Here is a 19,704-nt window from a genome sequence, read left to right as displayed (position 1 = left end):
TGTGTGTGTGTGTGTGTGTGTGTGTGTGTGTGTGTGTGTGTGTGTGTTGCCTTGGTCATAGTGAATGTTCACAGCAGTAAGACACTAAGACAATCTCTTACTCTTCCACATGACTCCCTGAGCTCCGCCTGAAGTTTGGCTGTGTGTCTGCATCTCTTTCTATCTGCTGCTAGATGAAGCCTTTCAGAAGACAGTTATGCTAGGCTCCTGTCTGCAAGCATAGCAGAGTATCATTAATAGTGTCAGAGGTTGACTTTCTCCTATATGATGGGTCTCAAGTTGGGCCAGTCATTAGTTGATCATTCAATCTCTGCTCCATCTTTATCTTTGCACATTTTGAAGGCAGGATAAATTTTTGAGTCACAGGTTTTGTGGATGGGTTTGTATACCCCTCCTTCCACTGGAAGTCTCATCTGGTTACAGGATGGCCATTTTAAGTCTCCATATCCCCAGTTGCTAGGATTCTTAGCTTGGGTCACCCCCAGAGATTCCCCTCAATGGTTTCTGTTCTCTCTCCCGTCCCTATCCTGTCACCCCCAACCCACACCTGATCCTCACCCTTCCTCCCTTCATCTGCCTCCGGTGTCTATTTCTCCTGAGTGAGATTTAAGCAGCCTCATTTGAGCCCTCCTTGTTATTTAGCTTCTTTGTGTCTGTGGATTATAGTATGGTTATCCTGTACTTTATGGTTAATTTCCACTTATAAGTGAGTACATACCATGTCTTTCTGGGTCTGGGTTACCACACTGAGGATATTTCCTAGTTCCGTCCATTTGCAAATTTCATGATGTGTTTGTTTTCAATAGCTGAATAATACTCCACTGGGTACCACATTTTCTTCATCCATTCTTCAGTTGAGGGACATCTTGGTTGTTCGGAATTTTTGGCTATTACAAATAAAGCTGCTATGAACATATTTGAGCAAGTGTCATTGTGGTATGGTGGAGCATCTTTTGGGTCTGTGTCCTGGAGTAGTATAGCTGAAACTTGAGGTAGAACTAGTCCCAGTTTTCTGAGAAACTACCAAATTGATTTCCAAAGTGGTTGTACAAGTTTGCACTCCCACCAGCAATAGAGGAGTATTTTCTCTTGCTCCACAACCTCACCACCATGTGCTGTCTTGTCACTTCAGTTTTTGATCTTAGCTATTCTGATGGGTGTAAGATGGAAGGAATATCAGAGTCATTTTGATTTGCATTTCCCTGTTGACCAAGGAAGTTGAATATTTAAGTGCTTTTCAGCTATTAGAGATTCCTCTGTTGAGAATTCTGTTTAGTTTTTTTGGTTTTGTTTGTTTGTTTAAAGTTAATTTTGTATCCAGCCACTGCTGAAGGTGTTTATCAGCTGCAGGAATTCTCTGGTAGAATTTTGGGGTCACTTATGTATATAACAAATCAATTGCAAATAGCGATACTTTGACTTCTTCCTTTCCAATTTGCATCCCCTTGATCTCCTTTACTTGTCTTACTCCTCTAGGTAGAGTTTAAAGAACTCTATTGAATAGATGTGGAGAGAATGGGCAGCCTTGTCTTGTCCCTGATTTTAGTGGAATTTAAGTTTCTCTCTATTTAATTTTATATTGGCTATTGCTTTTATTGTGTTTAGGTATGCATCTTGTATCTCTGATCTAACTCAAAGGAATGTTGGATTTTGTCAAAAGCTTTTTTAGCATCTAATGAGATGATATGGTTCTTTTCTTTCAGTTTGTTTATATGGTTGATTACCTTGATGGGTTTTCTTTATTGAACCCTCCCTGGATCCCTAGGTGAAGCCTAATTGATCACGGTAGAAGATGTTTATGATGGGCTCTTGGATTTAGTTTGGGAGTATTTTAGTGAGTATTTTTGCATCAATGTTCATAAGGGAAATTGGTCTGAAATTCTTTTTTTTAAAAAAAGATTCATTTATGTAAATGAGTACACTGCAGCTGACAGACACACCAAAAGGGGGCATCAGATCCTATTACAGATGGCTGTGAGCCACCATGTGGTTGCTGGGAATTGAACTCAGGACGTCTGGAAGAGCAGTCAGCTCTTAACCTCTGAACCATCTCTCCAGTCCCTGAAATTCTTTATTAAGTCTTTGTGTGGTTTAGGTATCAGGGTGACTGTGGACTCCTAGAATGAGTTTGGCAATGTTACTTCTGTTTTTATTTTGTGGAATAGTTTGAGCGGTATTGGTATTAGCTCTTCTTTGAAAGTCTAGTAGAATTCTGTGCTAAAACCATCTGTCCCAGGGCTTTTTATGGTTGGGAGACTTTTAATGATGGCTTCTATTTCCTTAGGGGTTATATTCCTATGTAAATTATTTACCTGATCATGATTTAACTTTAGTAAGAAAATTGTCCATTTTGTTTAGATTTTTCAATTTTGTGGACTATAGGCTTTTGAAGTAAGACCTGTGGATTTCTTCAGTGTCTTTTATGTCTCCTTTTCCTTTAGATTTTTGTTAATTTGCATACTGTCTCTGTGCCTTTTTATAGTTAGTTTGGGGTTAGTTAGCTAAGGGTTTTGATTTTTCTCAAAGAACTAGCTCTTGGTTTTGTTCTTTGCATTGTTCTCTTTGTTTCTAGTTTATTGATTTCAGCCCTGATGTTGACTATTTTCTTCTGTCTACTCATAAGTAAATGTTATTGAGCCTGTATGTATGCCTGTAAACTTGACACTTTAAAAATGGAGATAGGAAGATCAGGAGTTCATGGTGATTCTTGCCTACATAGTTTGAAAACCATCCTGGGTTTCATTAGGTCCCTGTTTCACCCCCCACCCCCAAGATGAGCGTTGAAATTTTTGAAAGAAAAATTTTTTAAGACTGCCTTAAAGAACTGTTTGGTATTTTTCTTGATATAAAAGATGTTTTATTAGTACTAATAACATACAACTTTAATTTTAATAACATTTTTAGTACATGGCCTTTTTTTTACTATTAACCCATTTTTTTCTGTTGTTGAACTTAGATTGTTCAGTTAAGCACTACTGGGTAAATATTGTTAAATAGTTAATTTTGTTCTGTTACTGCTGCTGTTTGTATGAGGCAGGTTCCCAGAAGAGAAACTTTTATGTCTGAGGATTGTATATTGATATATTTTTTTTAAAAAAAAAACAAACAAAGTCACTCATTAAGATAGGGAGTTAATACTCTAGGAAGCACTTATGTTTCAATTTTGTGTATTCATATATTCTGAGTCTTTTGATTTGAATTTCTGTTATACTGTATTGATGATAAAAGAACTTTAGTTGAAAACCTAGCTGTTTGATTCAGTTTTGAAGGATTTGCACATAAATCCTTCCTGCACGTAGCAAGATGCTGTCCAGGTGATTTGTATAATGTAAACTAAAGAAAGATAAGGACAAAGATCTTTTTAAAATTAAAGAGTTCGATGGGATCCGGTTCTCCCACCGCCCCCGCGACGGGTCGCAGCAGTTCGTCTGGTGGCGGCTAGGCAGTGCAGCTCCGTGCCGCGCCGCCACGATGCCCAAGAGGAAGGTTAATGCAGATGGAGCTGCGAAAGCGGAGCCCAAGCGCCGCTCCGCCAGGCTGTCGGCCAAGCCTGCCCCTGCCAAGGTGGACGCGAAGCCAAAAAAGGCCGCGGGAAAGGATAAAGCAGCAGACAAAAAAGTGCAGATAAAAGGGAAGAGGGGAGCGAAGGGCAAACAGGCTGAAGTGGCTGACCAGCAAGCTACAGATCTGCCTGCAGAAAATGGAGAGACGGAAAACCAGAGCCAAGCCTCTGAAGAAGAGAAAGAAACCAAGTCCGACTAAGCATCCATCGTGTCTGTCAGTGGTACCTGCCTCCCTTCTTGTACAATCCAGAGGAATATTTTTATCAACTATTTTGTAAATGCGAGTTTTTTAGTAGCTCTAGAAACATTTTTAAAAGGTGAGGGGATCCCACCTCATCCCATTTTTTAAGTGTAAATGTTTTTTTTAAGAGGTTAAATCATTTGCTGGTTGTTTATTTTTTTGGTACAACCAGAAAATAGCAGGATACTGAATCAGGAGAGGCTGTGACTGTCTCGGGGGGTCACCATAACATTCCGTAGAGGGGGCTAGTTTTATATTCTTCAATACAAAGCATACTAAATGGCAATTTGGAGTCTCAGTCGTGGATTTGTGTCTGGAATATTTTCAGTTATATCTGGTCCCGTGTTTCTAGTAGAACCGTTTTGTAAGAAAGCCAGTCTTTGGTCCTTGCCCTGTCAGAACTGTGATGTCTGTGGTCACGGCAGTCCATTTTCCTAACAGTTGTGATAATACGCTGTGAAAGATGAAAATTTTGAGTGTGTTCTGTGTGTGGCATAAAATTGTGAATTGGTGGAACTGAGGATTCTGAGCATTTGGTTGTTATGAGAGGTCTTGGGGAAACTTGCCAAGTTTGAGGCTAGAACATCACTGGAATAAGTTCAAAGAAAAACAGTGTGTAGCTCTTCATTTGCATACATAAACACAATGTGACTCTTCAGAGTTTGGGTACGTGAACACAATATATGGCTTTTTGGGGGTACGTGTGATAAGAATTGGAATGTGTGTACTCTGCTCCAATAAAATCTGTTGTGAAAGAAAAAAAAAAGAGTTCGATGGTTATCAAGTTTATTAGCATTCCATAGCAGTGCCAAATTAATGGAGCAGTTTAAAGGAGAAAGAGTTGTTTAGCTTCAGAGGTTTTATTTCATAATAGGTTGGTTTTATGTTGCTGGGCCTGTGGAGAAGCAGTAACTTCATGGTGGAGTAAAGTCATTGAATTGGCAACTAGGAAGCTGAGCAGAGTGAAGAGGGAATGTTTAGGCAGGAAGTAAGTCTTTAAAAGGCACCTATGAGTTACCTACTTCTCCAGTTAGGGTCCACACTCTAATGTGAATCTTATCAGCTCCTGGTAATTGGGTCACATCATGAATCTTATCAGTGTACTAATCTCTTCATGAAGTCAGGCTTCATAATCCACTCAGTTTCTAGAAGATCCACCTCTGAACACTGCCCTGGGAACTGAACCATGTGAACCTTTTGAGGGTAAACTTGGTATTAAAATGGTAATATTGCTTCGGTGGTGATTTGCTTTGTTATGGAAAGGTCATGAGGCTCTTGGGGTCTTGATTATATTGATTGTTCCACCATTTGATTTGTCTATTAACATACTGTTACATGTTTAATAAATTAGTATGTTAATATGCTGCAGTTTCCTAATTTGTAGGTCTATAATATCTAGTTGGGTTGTATGTATTTACCTAGACCTAGAATGATCTCTAGCATAACCTTGAGTGAGGGATTCCATTGACTACTCTTTTTTGGGGAAGCTGACTTATTAAAACTTAGGCCAAAATAGATTGTACTCATTTGGGGGAAATTTGTCATATGCTAGTCAAAACTGGTTGAGGAAATTATTAAGTGAACTTAACTTTGAGAAAGAGTCATCTTTATAAGCTGTAGCTTATAAGTATTATAAGCCCACTTTTAATTAGTTTTTTTCATGCCGTTATCTGGGTATGAGTGTTGTATATATAAATATAAGCTGTGGGGTGCAGATGTGCACTCACACACAATGAATGTGGTAGGAGCCAGAGGTCAACATTGAGTGTCTTCCTCTTGCCCTCCTTATTTTTTGAGCTCACTGAACATGGAGCTGACTAAGTTTGCAAGACTAGCCGGCTGACAGGTGCCAGGTATCACCTTGGCTTTGGCATCCCAGCACTTGGATTACAAGGTTGCTGGGAATCCAAACTCATATCCTCATACTTTACTGACTCAACCATCTACCCAGCTCCCTTATACTTGTTGCTTCATATAGCTACAGTGTTTTTGTTTTGGGTTTTTTCCGAGATAGGGTTTCTCTGTGTAACAGCCCTGGCTGTCTTGGAACTTAATCTGTATACCAGGCTGGCCTCAACTGAGATATCTTTCCAAGGATAGTCTTCTGAGTGTTGGGATTAAAGGTGTGTGCTGCTACCACCACCTGTCTTCATATAATTTTTTAAATGCATACATCCTCTCTTCTGTATGTACACGTCCATGCCAGAAGGAGGGCATCGGATCCCTTTTATAGGTTGTGAGTCACCTTGTTGTTGCTAGGAATTAAACTCAGAGCCTCTGGAAGAGGCCAGCGCTCTTAACCATTGAGTCTTCTCACCAGCCCCTTCATATAGCTTTTGATTATATGTATTTCATTAACCTTTATTATGGAAAATGTCAAACATAGTAAAGAAAATAGAGTAAATTCTTGGATATCTATCCTTTGTATTCAGCATTGTATGAAATAATCCATTTTACCTTTTAAAGGTAAAATTGACGAATGTGGATCTTGGTAGTACTTTTTTCCAAAGTGAATGTTTCATGAGGATTATTTTGTTTTTCAAATAAGTCAATGGAAAGAATGAATACCTTGTAATATGAAAGACTTTGTAATGACAGTTTACTGGTCCCCCCCACCCCCCGCAAAGGAGGGTTTTAATGGAAGGCATATTTCCATGTGTGGAAGAATATCCTTTTTTTTATCTCCTTGAGGATTTAGTCTCTAAGATTTAATCTTCAAGGAGCTAAAACGATCTTATGTAGAAACATTTGATAGGTTTTTTTTTTTTCTTCAGTGACAGTGATAGGCTGGAATAAAACATTTAATTAGATGATTAGGGCTAAAAGCATCCTTGAAGGAGATTTGTGATTTCAGGGTCAGTAAAATGTAAGTAAAGTCCCAGGTCCTCCCATTTACTCCCTGTTTGTCCAGCATCTTTAACTCCCTTAAGTTCCTTCCAAGTAGATAGAGCATACTTCTTGTTGCTGTATTTCAGTGTATCTAGATGCACTAATACTTAGTGTGGTGAGTTCTGCTGTACACTGCACTGGTTCAGATTTTGTAGTCTGGCAGTAGAGGCAGCCGTTTAAATTAGGAAACTCTCTGATGTTGGAAGTCAAATAGACTAGTACACCTTTCAGCAGGGAAAGGAACCTAGAAAAACATAGGTATGTATGTGCACATATGTCACAGAACTGTGGAAGTCAGACAATTTGGGAGTCCTCTCTTTCCTTCTACTATGTAGGTTCCAAGGATTGGACTCAGGTTACCAGCCTTGGCAGCAAAGTGTTTTTACCCACTGAGCCATTTTCCTGGCCCCTGGTTTTGGTGGTGAGTTATGTTAAGTCAAAGCATTAAGTAGTAACCTAGCTTGTCCTTGAGCTAATATTGTGGCCAAGGACGAATTCCTGATACTTCTACTTAAGTGTTGGGATTGCAGGCATTGATCATGTCTTATGACTTTTATTTTTCTTCCCACTTTCCTCTGTCCTTTAGATTAGAAATCCTTTTATGTATTTTCAAATTTTACTGACCCTTCTATAATCTTTGCTAGTAATTGTATTTATTGACATTGAAAGGTATATTTCCATTTTAGTACTTACATTTGGTTATTTTTCTAGTTTCTCTGAACTGTTGAAATTCTGTGCTTACTGTTTTTGTTTCTTCTGTTGCTTTGATAAAATATTCTGACATAAGAAACTTAAGGGAGAAAAGATTTATATTTAACTCAAAGTGTAAAGTACCATAGTAGGGGGGCCAAGCATCAGCTTAACGAAACTACTTACATGGCACTCACAGTCGGGAAACAGATGCTAGTGCTTAGCTCTTTTTCTCCATTTTATGAAGTTGAGGATCAAAGTCAATCCCATTTCAGTTAATGAAATCAATATAATCCCCATAGGCATTCTCAGAGGCTCATTCTAGATTCTTGTCAAGTTGACACTAATCAGATTTGCATACTAGAAGCATGCTTTTCCTTCATCTTGTATAGTTGATAGGTACTTTTAGCCAGTTGTTTGCAGCCTGTGGCTCGAAAATGATTGATGGTTGCCTAAGATCACCCTGCATATCAGATGTTTAAATTACAATTAATAACGGTAGCAAAATTACAGTTATGAAGTAGCAACGAAAATAATTTTATGATTAGTGATCACCACAAGATGAGGTATTTGCTGTACTAAAGGGTCGCAGCATTAGGAAGATTGAAAACCATTGCTTTTAAGTTCTTTATAGCCTCATTCTGTCATGCATTATCTTGATGTTGGTTGATTGTTATGAACATATTATGTCAGGAACACAGACAAGCACATTTGTGTCTTTCTGCAGTGTCAGACATTATTTAACAGTAAATTCACAGAGAAGGCTTCAGTGGCTGCAGTTTGCCAAGTATTCATGATTTCTTTGATAGCTCTGGCTAAGGAGAACACATTTTTACAATCTTATTTATTAGCATTAACTCTCAGATAACATAGTGTATATATCTGTATTTATATATTTATGTAGGTTACAGAATAGTTGGAAAGGTTAAAGAAGCAAAACATTTTAAAGAAGCCTGAGAGGCTAAAGCTGGGGACCTGCCTGATATGAATGCCAGTCTGTTGATAAGTTATATAACTTCAAGTTGGAGAAACTGCTGGCTCCTAGTTGCAGAGTCTGGATGCAAGATCAGAACTGAGCTGGAGGAGTACGGTAAACAAGGCAAAAAGCAGGTTTGGGTCTAGGTAAATGAACAGGCAGACGGATGGCAGGCCCAGTCAGTTGGTGTCTCTTTCTTGTTCCTGTCTGTCTGTCTGTCTGCCCCCCCCACTCCGATTTATTTATTTATTTTATGAGTACACTGTCACTCTCTTCAGACACACCAGAAGGGGTCATCATATCCCATTACAGATGGTTGTAAGCCACCATGTGGTTGCTGGGAATTGAACTCAGGACCTCTGGAAGAACAGTCAGTGTTTTAACTACTGAGCCATCTCTCCAGCCCAGGTGTCTGTCTTATTTATGGGGTCCAGGTGAGGCAGTTATTCTCTTGCCTTGGTCTGTTGTGTCTGATAAATTCTTGGCTTTGTTTTTTCTGATGTGGTTTTAATAAACCCTTGTGCTCTTATAGTTGGATTTACCCAGATAAATATATAGGATGATACTCTTTTTACTCCCAGATTAAATCCATTTATTTGTCCACCATGTGGGTGGTGCTAGGCAGATGGTACCATTCATGTGTCCACGTAGGCTCATGGGGCCTCATGATAAGAGTCAAAATCTGCTTTTGGTGGAGCTAGGCATTGTGGCACACAACTTTAATTCCAGCACTTGGGAGGCAGAGGCAGGCAGATTCTGAGTTCTAGGACAGCCAGAGGTAATACATCGAAGTCCTGTCATGAAAAACTGAAAGCTGCTGTAATAGAGTCTCTTAAGGCAAGGCACAATGTGAAAAATAAAAATGACTTTTAAACAAAATGGGGCAGCATAGGGCAGAGCATATCCTGATTTCAGCATTTGTCTTTATTCATTGATTTTTCTCTTTATATCATTTTCTAGTTTCTTCATAGGTCTAAATAGTATGAATTTCAGATATTATTGATAATTGGATTCTGTTGTGGAAAATCTTGGGTTTAGTTTTCATGTAACTTGAAATCTAAATTCCTATAATTATTATGGTCAGCAACAGAAATTTGCTTAATTCTTGTTAGATTGGGCTTCTCAGAATTGGTTCTAGACCTGTAGTTCCAGGGTCATCTAAATAAGTATTTTAATTTAAATGCAGAATTTATGTCCTTTCTGGGATTCTTCCCCTTGTTGTATAGTAGATCTGGTTGCTCTGTAGTATTTTTTTTTAATTTTTTTAGTTTTTTAGGCCTTATAGGAGTGGATTTGCTATAGGAGTTTCAGAGCCCGTCTTGCTTGCCCTTGAATAAAACTAGCAACTGTCTGTGTCTTGTTTGTCAGGAGGCAGGTTCTGGGAACTGGACTCTGGTCCTCTAATTTGGCAGTTTTGAACTGCTGAGCCATCTCATCCATCCCTAAAAGTCTTCTACTTGAATGTTTACCTAGTAACCACTACTTTGTTATTTTATCTGACTTAGTTTTTACAGCCAATCTATGTGGCAGCTCTTTATATTAGAACATAGAGGGAAAAAAATCTTAACTTTATTTGTCCAGAGAATTAGAATTACCAGATGTATGAACACTAATTTGTTTTATTTATATATTTACTTGGTCCTTGAAACCTGATTGGGGCAATGTGGGAATAAAGAAACTACACAGAAAAGCTGGAGTTGGGCAGACTGTGCTTACATAGGCTGTGCTCACTCTAATGGAGGATACCTACTAGAATCCTGAAAACTCAGCCTGTTTATTATGAACAGAGCAAGGAGGAGGAGCTAGCTAGTCTCATAATATAGAAGCAATCATCCAAGAGGAGGAAGCTGTGGCTAATTTTTGTATACACTGTTTCGTAAACACTCAAACTTAGACCAGAAGAGGCTTTGCCAGTCTCATAGATCTGAGGAACTGGGGTCCTTGACATAGCTGTGCCTATTCGAACAGTGTACACTGGCTCAGGACTTCATCAGCTTCCTACAGCTATTTAGTGGAAATCAGGCAAGCTGAAGGAGTCCTTCCTTCCACTCTGTGGCTCCAGGGCATTGAACTCATGGTTAACATTTTTACCAGCTAAGATCTCTTTGTAAGCCAAATAGAGGAGTTTGATCTTTCTTGTTAGGGATGAATTAAAATACAAAAGTCACATGATCAGGGTATTTTCTGAAACATAACTACAACTTGGAGATTAGGTTACTTACTGAAAGGAAAGATGAAGAAGGTCGCAGTGTTAAAAGGTGGTATTTTCAACTAGACAGCTAGAAAACAGATTTAAGCAGGTAAGATTGGTTTAACAGGACTTGATAAATGATATGAAATGAAAATGTGTGTAAGAAAGGCAGTAAAGGAAAACAAGATGGAAACTTTCTGTGGTGCATTCAGGGAAATAAAAGGAGGAAACTGGAAGCATGAGAGGAGAACAGAGAGATTTCCTTTATAAATACAAGTCTGATGGGTTTGGTATCCAACTCATCTAGACAGCTCTCAGCATTGAAAATAGAGATTGTTCAAATTATGGGATGGAGAAGGGTGCCTTCTACAGAATAACGAGGAATACTAGTATTTAAGGGATGAGATGAAAAATAGGAATCTATGATGTAGCAACTAAAAACCTAGGAAAGCAAAAATAATTATAAGGACAGTAGAACAGAGAGCAGGGAGGAGTTATAGTTAGTGCTTTCAGTTTGTCAAACTGGTGGGGGGAGGGGGGAAGGTTAGAGAAAGAATGGAGTCGGGGTTGGGGAAGAATAATAGGATTTTTTTTTCCAGTTGAATTTCAAAGATGTAACTTGGGAAAGGCTTAAGCTTGCATGTTTTGTTTTGTTTCTTAATTGGAGGAGACTGGGGACCAATAACACATTGTCACATAAGAGTGTTAGGGCTGAAGATGGCTCAGTGGTTAAGAGCACTCACTGCTCTTTGGAAGGTCCTGAGCTCAGTTCCCAGCACCTACATGGTGGCTCACAACTGTGCTGTCTTCTGGTGTGCAGATGTACATGCAGGCAAAGTACTCATATACATACATAAGTAAATATAAAAGTAAATAATGCACTTTAGTAGATAATTAAGATTATTTTTAAAAAGAGAGAGGTCAACTATTATGGAAGGATTGAGAAGTGCTTTCTTGAAGAAACTACAACAAACATGGTAGTTAATTCACTGTAGGTGAAATGTTTTCACTAAAAACGTGTATTACCGTTTAATTATCTTGCTAATTTTTACATTGAGGTTTATAAATAAGTGGTGAGAATTTTTCAAAAATTGTATCAAAACCTTAAGTAGTATAAAACAGTGTTATAGAAGTGACTATTATGCTAAAAAGAGAAATGCGTTAATGCTTGGACTCAGTTTTACTTCCTTTGCCTCAGTTGCACAAGAATGTGTAGTGGTCTGTTGACACTCTGAACTGTATAAACAAACAAAACAAACCTCATCTACTTTTATAGTTTTAGGAAAACCTGTCGCAGAAAAATCGCCTCTTGTCTATTTTGAATGTGATAGTGTTAGTTAATACCCATACAACATAGTTACTACTCTTAAAAAAAAAAAAAGCTCCTGCTAACTTTCACTTTGTGTTATTTACCAGGTTTGATCTGTGGATGAAATGAATCATGATTTTCAAGCTCTTGCATTAGAATCTCGGGGAATGGGAGAGGTAAGAACTCACCAATACCAAAAACTTACGACACACCGTAATCTTTGAGCCATTGAAGTTTATTTTTAAACTATAAATCTTGGAAATAGTTATAGCTTTCAGACTTATGTATATATATATATTTAATTGAAATTATTCGCTTGTGTAGTAATGATTTTTTTTTCTGGTTTATTTTGTAAGTTAAATTCAGTAAGTAATTATTGGTGTGCTTAATTGTGTCTAGGTGATTTTGATTGACTTGGTTATTTTGCTAATGAATTGTATAATTAGAATTAGCTCTGCTCAAAATACATCCTATTCTGCCATTTTATATATGTATGCTGTTTGCTTTAGCTGCGCTTGATTGTTGCTACTCTTTCTCAAAAATCTCTCTTTACCTGAAGATATTTGCTTAATAAACTCCTAATCCTCTGCAAGACTACTGAAAACACAAAATCTAGTGTCCCATTGCTGTCTGTAATAGAATTATCCTCATCTGACTTGTCATTTAGTTCATTATAAAAACTTTATGTTACTGATTAGTTTGTTTTGTATTTGTCTCCTTTAAATTGCTAGCTTTGAATGCTTAGCGTAATAGGTACTCTTCAATTTTGAATGGATGTTATCTTTTCTATTAATCTATGGCTCTCTTTGGGTCACCCAGTTAACCATACCATTACATATTTTAAGGCATCTAAAATACTTGGTTTTTCATATTCCTAATGAATTTTAGAAAACTGATTATAAAAATTCTTGAGGACACACCTTTGTTGTGTTCTATATTACACACTCCTGTGTGAACTTTGATAGTAAAAAATAACAGTAAACAGACCTAAGATGTATAATTAATTGCTTGCTCCTGGAGATTATTTTACTTTAGTAGATTAGAGACCTTCATGAGACTCACTCCATCCAATGCTGTGCTCTTCAGATGCAGAGAGAGAGTCCAGTCACTCCTTTGGGCCACAAGAGGGCACCCTGCAGCTAGCTAACCCTCCCTTTCTTCAGAACAGCGTTTTCCAAAGAGTTTGTCATTTTCAGAGGACTGATTTAAGGGTGAGTTAAGGTGCTTAAGCTAAGTATTGCCAAAGTAAATTTGTTAGATCAGTACATAAAGTAAAATCTAATCTGGGCCCTAAGAACAAATTGAGAGAGGGAATACTTTTGGTTTTAAAAGAAAAGCTTTATCTTGTAGCATAGTGGCTGCTCAGGCATTACTGACACTCCAGTAGACTAAATAGAAGCAGTTAAAAGGACTGTCCCCCCTGCAACTCGTATTCTTTTTGAGTTTTTAGAAAGTAGAGTAGCATATCTTAACAGCAGGTCTAGGAGCATTGTAGAACATGCCTACACTTCCAGTACTTTGTGGGTCAAGGTATTAAAGTTTTGAGCTTAAGGCCAGTTTAGGTTACATAGAAAGACCCTATCTTCAGATATTAAAATAGTGAAAACATTTTTGAAGTGTTTTTACCGTCTGTCTGTGACAGACTTGAACTTGATTTTCATAAGAGTGAGAACCCTATATTAATTCTAGACTTGGTTCTTTACTTCCATGTAAATTATGAATTTATTTACAGATTGACTTTTTTTTCTATTTGAGACATAGAAAAATTATGGGAAGAAGCAGTGGTTGAATTAGTTGTCTATGGGTAGAGGAAGATTTTAGTAGAGGAGTTGGGTTTGAATAGTAAGTCAAATGAAGTAAGCTAATTCCATGCTTTATTAGTCGACACATCAGGTGTGCACAAGCAGAGTGCTATAGGGCCTGAACTTCTTGCTGTCTGGTGGATGGCTGCAGGCCAGTTTAACATATAACCTTCATCCAGTAAAAAATATATATTTTTTAAAAAAAAATAAGCAAGTTTTGCATTTTTTTTTTCTTTTAAACAGTTTACTGATTAACATTGTTACCTCTAAGAGATAGCTAAGAAGCCTACTCAAATTTCTGTCTCTGGGTTCTCTCCCACAAGCCTTTCTATCTTTCCTCATCTCACAGGCAGCAGGGAACCTTCTGGGATTTCCTTCTTTGCCTGTCTCTCTCTCACCAGTCTTCTCCTCCTTTACTGACAGGTGAGGTGTTTTGTTTGTTTTATTCCAGAATTCACTCATTGGAATAAATTAAAGCAGCCTGTACTCTCTGGCTCTTAAGTTTTTTAAAATTGCTTGTTTGGGTTGTTTTGTAATATAAAACAATCCTTTTTTTTAATGGATTGCCCTGTTCTTTTAAAGATAAAGTTTTGCATATTGAATCTTAATGGTTATAAATCTCTAATGTATGGAGAATCATTGTGTATACTTATAAGAATCATTTTAAATGTATTGTTTTTGTGAGCTATCATCAGGAGGTCATTTTCTTTTTTAAAGATTTATTTATTTTATGTATGTGAGTACACTGTCACTGTCACACACCAGAAAAGGGCATCAGATCCTATTACAGATGGTTGTGAGCCACCATGTGGTTGCTGGGAATTGAACTCTGACGAAGAGCAGACAGAGCTCTTAACCACTGAGCCATCTTTTCAGCCCATGAGGTCAGTTTCTTAAGTTGTTCGCCCAAAGATAGAAACAAATCTGTATTTATCTATTCATAAACTCATTCTTTTTCTCAATAGCATGTTTTTGTCCATACTGATTTTTATTATATCATGCGACTTAGAACAAACAAATATAACACATAGGAAGAGGTATTTGGCTTTATTAGTGTGTATAATCAAGTAGCCAGAGAGGCACATGCCTATTAACTGTCATCAGTTTATTAGCTGGCTCTTGTTTAATTTTGAAATAACAGAAGGACCTTGCCTCAAATTTTTTGAAGAAACCAAAATTTAACTTTAGATCATTGAGCTAATAAGTTTTATTTGGGGGATAGTTTCATAAATGTTGTGATAATGTTCTCCTATTTTGACACAGTATTTTAGAAAAATATTAAAATGGAAAGATGGCTCAGTGGTTAAGAGCACTGGCTGCTGTTCCAGATGACCTGTGTTCAGTTCCCAGTACCCACATAGCAGTTCATATGTCTGTAACTCCTGTTCCAAGGTGATCTGATACCCTCACACAGACATACATGCAGATAAAACACCAAGGGACATAAAATAAAAATATATAAAGCATTAAAAAAAACTCAAGTAGAACCTAGCATGGTAGGTAGTAAATACCTTTAATTCCCAGTACTGTGGAGGCAGAGGCAAGTGGATCTTCGAATTCAAGGCCAGCCTGGCCTCCATAGTAAGTTCCAGGCTAGCTGAAACTATGCAATGAAATCTGTCTTAAAAACAAAACTAAATTTTAGAGTGATGGAGTAGGAACGTATTGGAGGAGCTAAGAAGACTTCTGTTGTCGCAGAAATCTCACTAGCTATGCCATTAATGCTGAAATCTTTGAAAACAGAAATAAGACTTAACTCACATGTTCTTACTGATCTGAGGTGTTAGTGATCAGTGGAAATGTAACAGCTATGCCATCTAGAAAGGAAGCAGAGGCAGGTAGTGCTCTACACAGCTCTAGGACAGCCAGGACTACATAGAGAGACAAAATCAGCTATTTCAGGTAGTGTTCAGAAGATTGCAGTATATTTATAAAATCACTGTCTCAGTTATTCTTAGAGTTTATCCAAAGATTGAAGAATTAGATAATCTTAAACTTTTTATTTATCTAGAGATAGTCTTTTTTTTTTTTAGGAAAAAAAAAAGATTTATTGTATATGAGTTACACTCGCTGTCTTCAGACACACCAGAAGAGAGGGCATCAGATCCCATTACAGATGGTTGTGAGCCACCATGTTGCTGGGAATTGAACTTAGGACCTCTGGAAGAGCAGCCAGTGCTCTTAACCACTCTCACTGAACCATCTCTCCAGCCTGAGATAGTCTTAATAATGGAAATTCTTAGAAATATTGATGAATTGGAAAGTACTGTCTTCTGTAGTAGTTAAATGTAAAGCCTTAAAATGAACCCTCTAAGCATTTAAATTCAAGCGGTGTTCTTTACCAGCTAGCTATATGTGTGAACCTTTGGCATTTAAACTTATGTTTTCTTATGCAGAAAAACTGTGTCAAACAATCATTCTTAAGTATTAGGGTTTCATCTCTCTGGGATATGTAAAGTAACACAGGACAAAAAGAAAGGGAACAAAATCTTGGTAGTGTACAATTCTTTGAAATAAACAGTCAGTAAAATGATTTATACTTTAGCTATGAAAGGTTCCTAGTATTTATGACTGCTATAATCTAGATGATGGATTGAATGAGTCTTTCAGTGGTCTTTCATTGTAGTTTCAGTCTTAGAACAGTGGGTTTGATGTGTTTTCATTACAAAAAAGAAAAATGAAAAGTAGAAATTATTACTATCTTTTCTTTATAGAAAAGATTAATTTACACCAAAGGTAAAGACTAGAAAACACCATTCTAGAGATTTAGGAAATTTCATCGTGATTTGTTTTTTGTTGCTATTCTCTACAACTTCTTCTAGGATTTTGTTTTGTTTTTTTCTCTTGTGAACTTGTATTATAAGTAGAGTGATCATATATCTTGATCCCCCCCCCCTCTGTAGTTGAGTTATGTCATCATTACATCCCTTTTCTTGAAAGTATCTGAGTTTAGATAAGCTGTATGAACTTAATTTTAAGCCTGTTAATTGGCTAGCTTGAGATTTTTGCTTAAGTTTATAGTAGAACATTATGATGCATATATGTACCTCCTGAAATGCTGGATCAGGAATTTGGTTGATTTGTTTATGAGGCAGTATAGTATATATAAGGTTTTCACTGGTTTCTTCACAACAGAGAGGGCAAGCCATAAATTGTTTATGGAGGACAAAAAAATGTTTGCCAGTCATACCTGACATCAAGGATGGAAGGACAGATTGACAAGAAACACTGAGTGTCCCAACCATGGTTTAGACTGAAAGCTTTGTGAGTTAGGGCACTAGTAGGAAAATAATACATTTTTTAGATTTTAAATTTTCTTAGCCTTGTTTTCTATAATGTAAATCTTACTTATGCTATGTCATATATAGTCAAAGAATTTATGGAGACATCTCTGTCTCAATTCATTTAACCTTATGTTTTCTCAGTTTTTATTTTAACTTTGTGTGTTTTTTTTTTTTGACCTGTTGCCTTTTCTTATCTTTAATCCATTTTAAACTATGGGTCACAAGCTAGGAAGAACACTTAAATTACTGTTTAAATTGCCACAGAAGGTATTTTTTCTATGGAGATGGCTGAGTGGTTAAAAATGCTTACTTTGCAAGCCTGAGGACCTGAGTTCAGGTCCCTATCATTCATGTAAAAAAATCATGGCTGCCAGTACCTATAATCCCAAAAGCTTACTGGTCAGCTACTATTCTTGTCTCAAAGGTAAAAAGGCAGAATCATAAAGATACATTTTGCTCTTGCCTCCAAACACACTAATGTGCATATACACATATAATACATGTACACATGCACACACACACACACACACACTGAAAACATTTTTTTTAATTAAAAAGCATTTCTAGAGTGTACAGAAGGTCTTTAAATAGAAGTGTTAATTTTAGCTGAATTATTTTCTGAATATCTAATAATTTATACATGTTTACAAAATAAATACAGTTTTCCTTATAGAAGTACTTGGAAAAATGGCAATATTGAATATTCTACATGAGTTATTCTCCCCTACTTAAGCAGTCTACATTTTGCTTTATTTTATCCTATTTGTGGTGCTGAGGATGAAACCCAGAGCCTTATATATGCTAGACAGGTGTTTTACCACACTATGCCAATCTCTAGTTCTGCACTTTGTAGTTTAAAGCAGTGGTCTATGTAGTCACTTGGAATATTATTATCTTAGGACAGAGTAGTCTCCTCAGTGTGGAATACAGTTATTTCTACTCTCTCAGAAGATGAGTAATTCAACTAGCTACTTCTATATCCATGGTTAGTTAAAACTTAAATTTTACACACACACACACACACACACACGATAAGATGTTTTATATAAAACACTGTTGGTTTGATAATAGCAGTATCATTTAGTTTTTACGAATTTTATTTACATTTTTCACCATTTGTAATCAACGTCTTGATCTTCCAACATGTCTCTGAGATCTGTTTTTTCTCAGCTCTTTTCTGCCAGTGCCCTCTTAGTTCTTAACCGTCTTGGCTTTGTTGTGACTTTCCTAAACTGACGGTTTTCTTGCCTTTTAGTTTTCCCTACTCTATCAGTTGGTATTACAACTTGCCTTGGTTTTCCAAAACATACTGTCACTAGCCTGTCTTGATTTCCTGTTGGCTTTAGTAAAACTTCGTTTCCTTAACATGCCTTTAAGGGTCTTCATAACCTCATGGTTAGCTTTACCAGTGTTAAATGGGCCGTCTTGCATCTTCTCTATGTTACAATACTGCATTTTCTTAAGTTTTGCTTTTTTGTTCATGGTTTTCTGCTTCATTTTTGCTTACTGTATTCATCACCTTGCATGCAACTCACCCTGCCCCCTGCAAATACACACTAAATTATCTCTCAGGTTGTACACCAGGTATCAATTCTTTGAAGATGATCACAATGCCTTTAAAGGGACAAACACAGGTAACTAGTGTGGTCAATATAGTAGTCAAAGAATATACAGGTCTGATTATGAGTGCTAAATGACTTGGCATTTAATTAATAGGATGCAAATAATGTCTGTATGAATGTTCACTTAAAATGCCATATGTATGTTTTAAGAAAACGAATCTGTTCAAACAAATGTAATTCTGTTCCTGAGTGTCAGGGATAGAGTAGTGAGTGAGTAGTCCTATTGACTGATGTAATTTTTACATGTTACCATGTAGAATAGAGCATAAGACCTTGAGGTTATTATCTCAAAAAATATTGTTAGGATTTCTCTTTGTGTGTCTTCTGTTATTCATAGTTTTTTGATTTGGAATTGACAGACTGATGCTATTCAAAAGCTAGTAAGAATTGTTAAAAAAAATACTGTTCTGGAACTTTGATAAGAGATTGTTCAAAGGCAACTGTTAGAAGTAAAGAATTTTTAATAATTTCTGGGGCATTTTTATTATCTTGAGCAAGAACTTTGTTAAGTGTTTTGAGAATTATATATAAAGAAAATCATAAATGGGTGAAGAGATGACTTAGTGGTTAAGAGCACTTGTTGCTCTTTCAGATGGTTCCTAGCGTCTGCATGGTAGCTCATAACCATCTATGACTCCAGTCTAAGGGGATCTGATACCCTTTTCCAGTCTCCTTGGGCACTAAGCATGGATATTGTATGCATACATACATGCAGGCAAAATTCTCACACAAAGTGAATAAATATCTAAGAAAAATTGAAAAAAATTGGGACATAACAAAAATGTTTGAAAATAGTATTAAAGGCCTAGAATTATTTGAGTCAGTATATAAATGAGTTACTTTGCTCTTCAGTGAAATGGCTTGGAAAATAGATTATTCAAAGGTATGCAAAAGCTAACATGTACATATATGTGATATGTTTATATTTCCCTGTATACTTATTTTTTTGTAAATTGTATAACATTATAAAACTTTATTTTTCTTCTTCCTGTTTCAAATAGCTTTTGCCTACCAAAAAGTTTTGGGAACCTGATGATTCAACAAAAGATGGACAAAAAGGCATATTTCTTGGGGATGATGAATGGAGAGAGACTGCATGGGGAACTTCTCGTAAGTTATTAGTGTTTGTGTGAGAAT

At 36.8% G+C, this 19,704-nt stretch overlaps 1 protein-coding gene and 1 pseudogene across 9 annotated transcripts in view; both read left to right on the top strand.

Moving 5' to 3' along the window:
* The window catches only part of Pum2 (pumilio RNA binding family member 2), a 78,420-nt gene that overhangs the window by 11,146 nt on the left and 47,570 nt on the right, over positions 1–19,704 (top strand). For 7 of the 9 annotated variants that reach the window (XM_028772226.1, XM_028772223.1, XM_028772229.1 and 4 more), the window contains exons 2-3: positions 11,967–12,035; positions 19,569–19,677. In XM_028772226.1, the coding sequence (XP_028628059.1) occupies positions 11,985–12,035; positions 19,569–19,677 (160 nt within the window). In that variant the 5' untranslated portion in view covers positions 11,967–11,984. Of the gene's footprint in view, positions 1–11,966; positions 12,036–12,945; positions 13,071–19,568; positions 19,678–19,704 lie in introns of those variants that run through there. The other 2 variants (XM_028772227.1, XM_028772228.1) reach the window with 2 other exon arrangements.
* LOC114625014 lies at positions 3,472–4,570 on the top strand (annotated as a pseudogene).

This window comes from Grammomys surdaster, unplaced genomic scaffold (assembly GCF_004785775.1).
Source record: "Grammomys surdaster isolate TR1022 unplaced genomic scaffold, NIH_TR_1.0 212, whole genome shotgun sequence".
In the NCBI taxonomy this organism is placed as follows: Eukaryota; Metazoa; Chordata; class Mammalia; order Rodentia; family Muridae; genus Grammomys; species Grammomys surdaster.
This window is presented reverse-complemented; position numbering and strand designations above follow the sequence as displayed.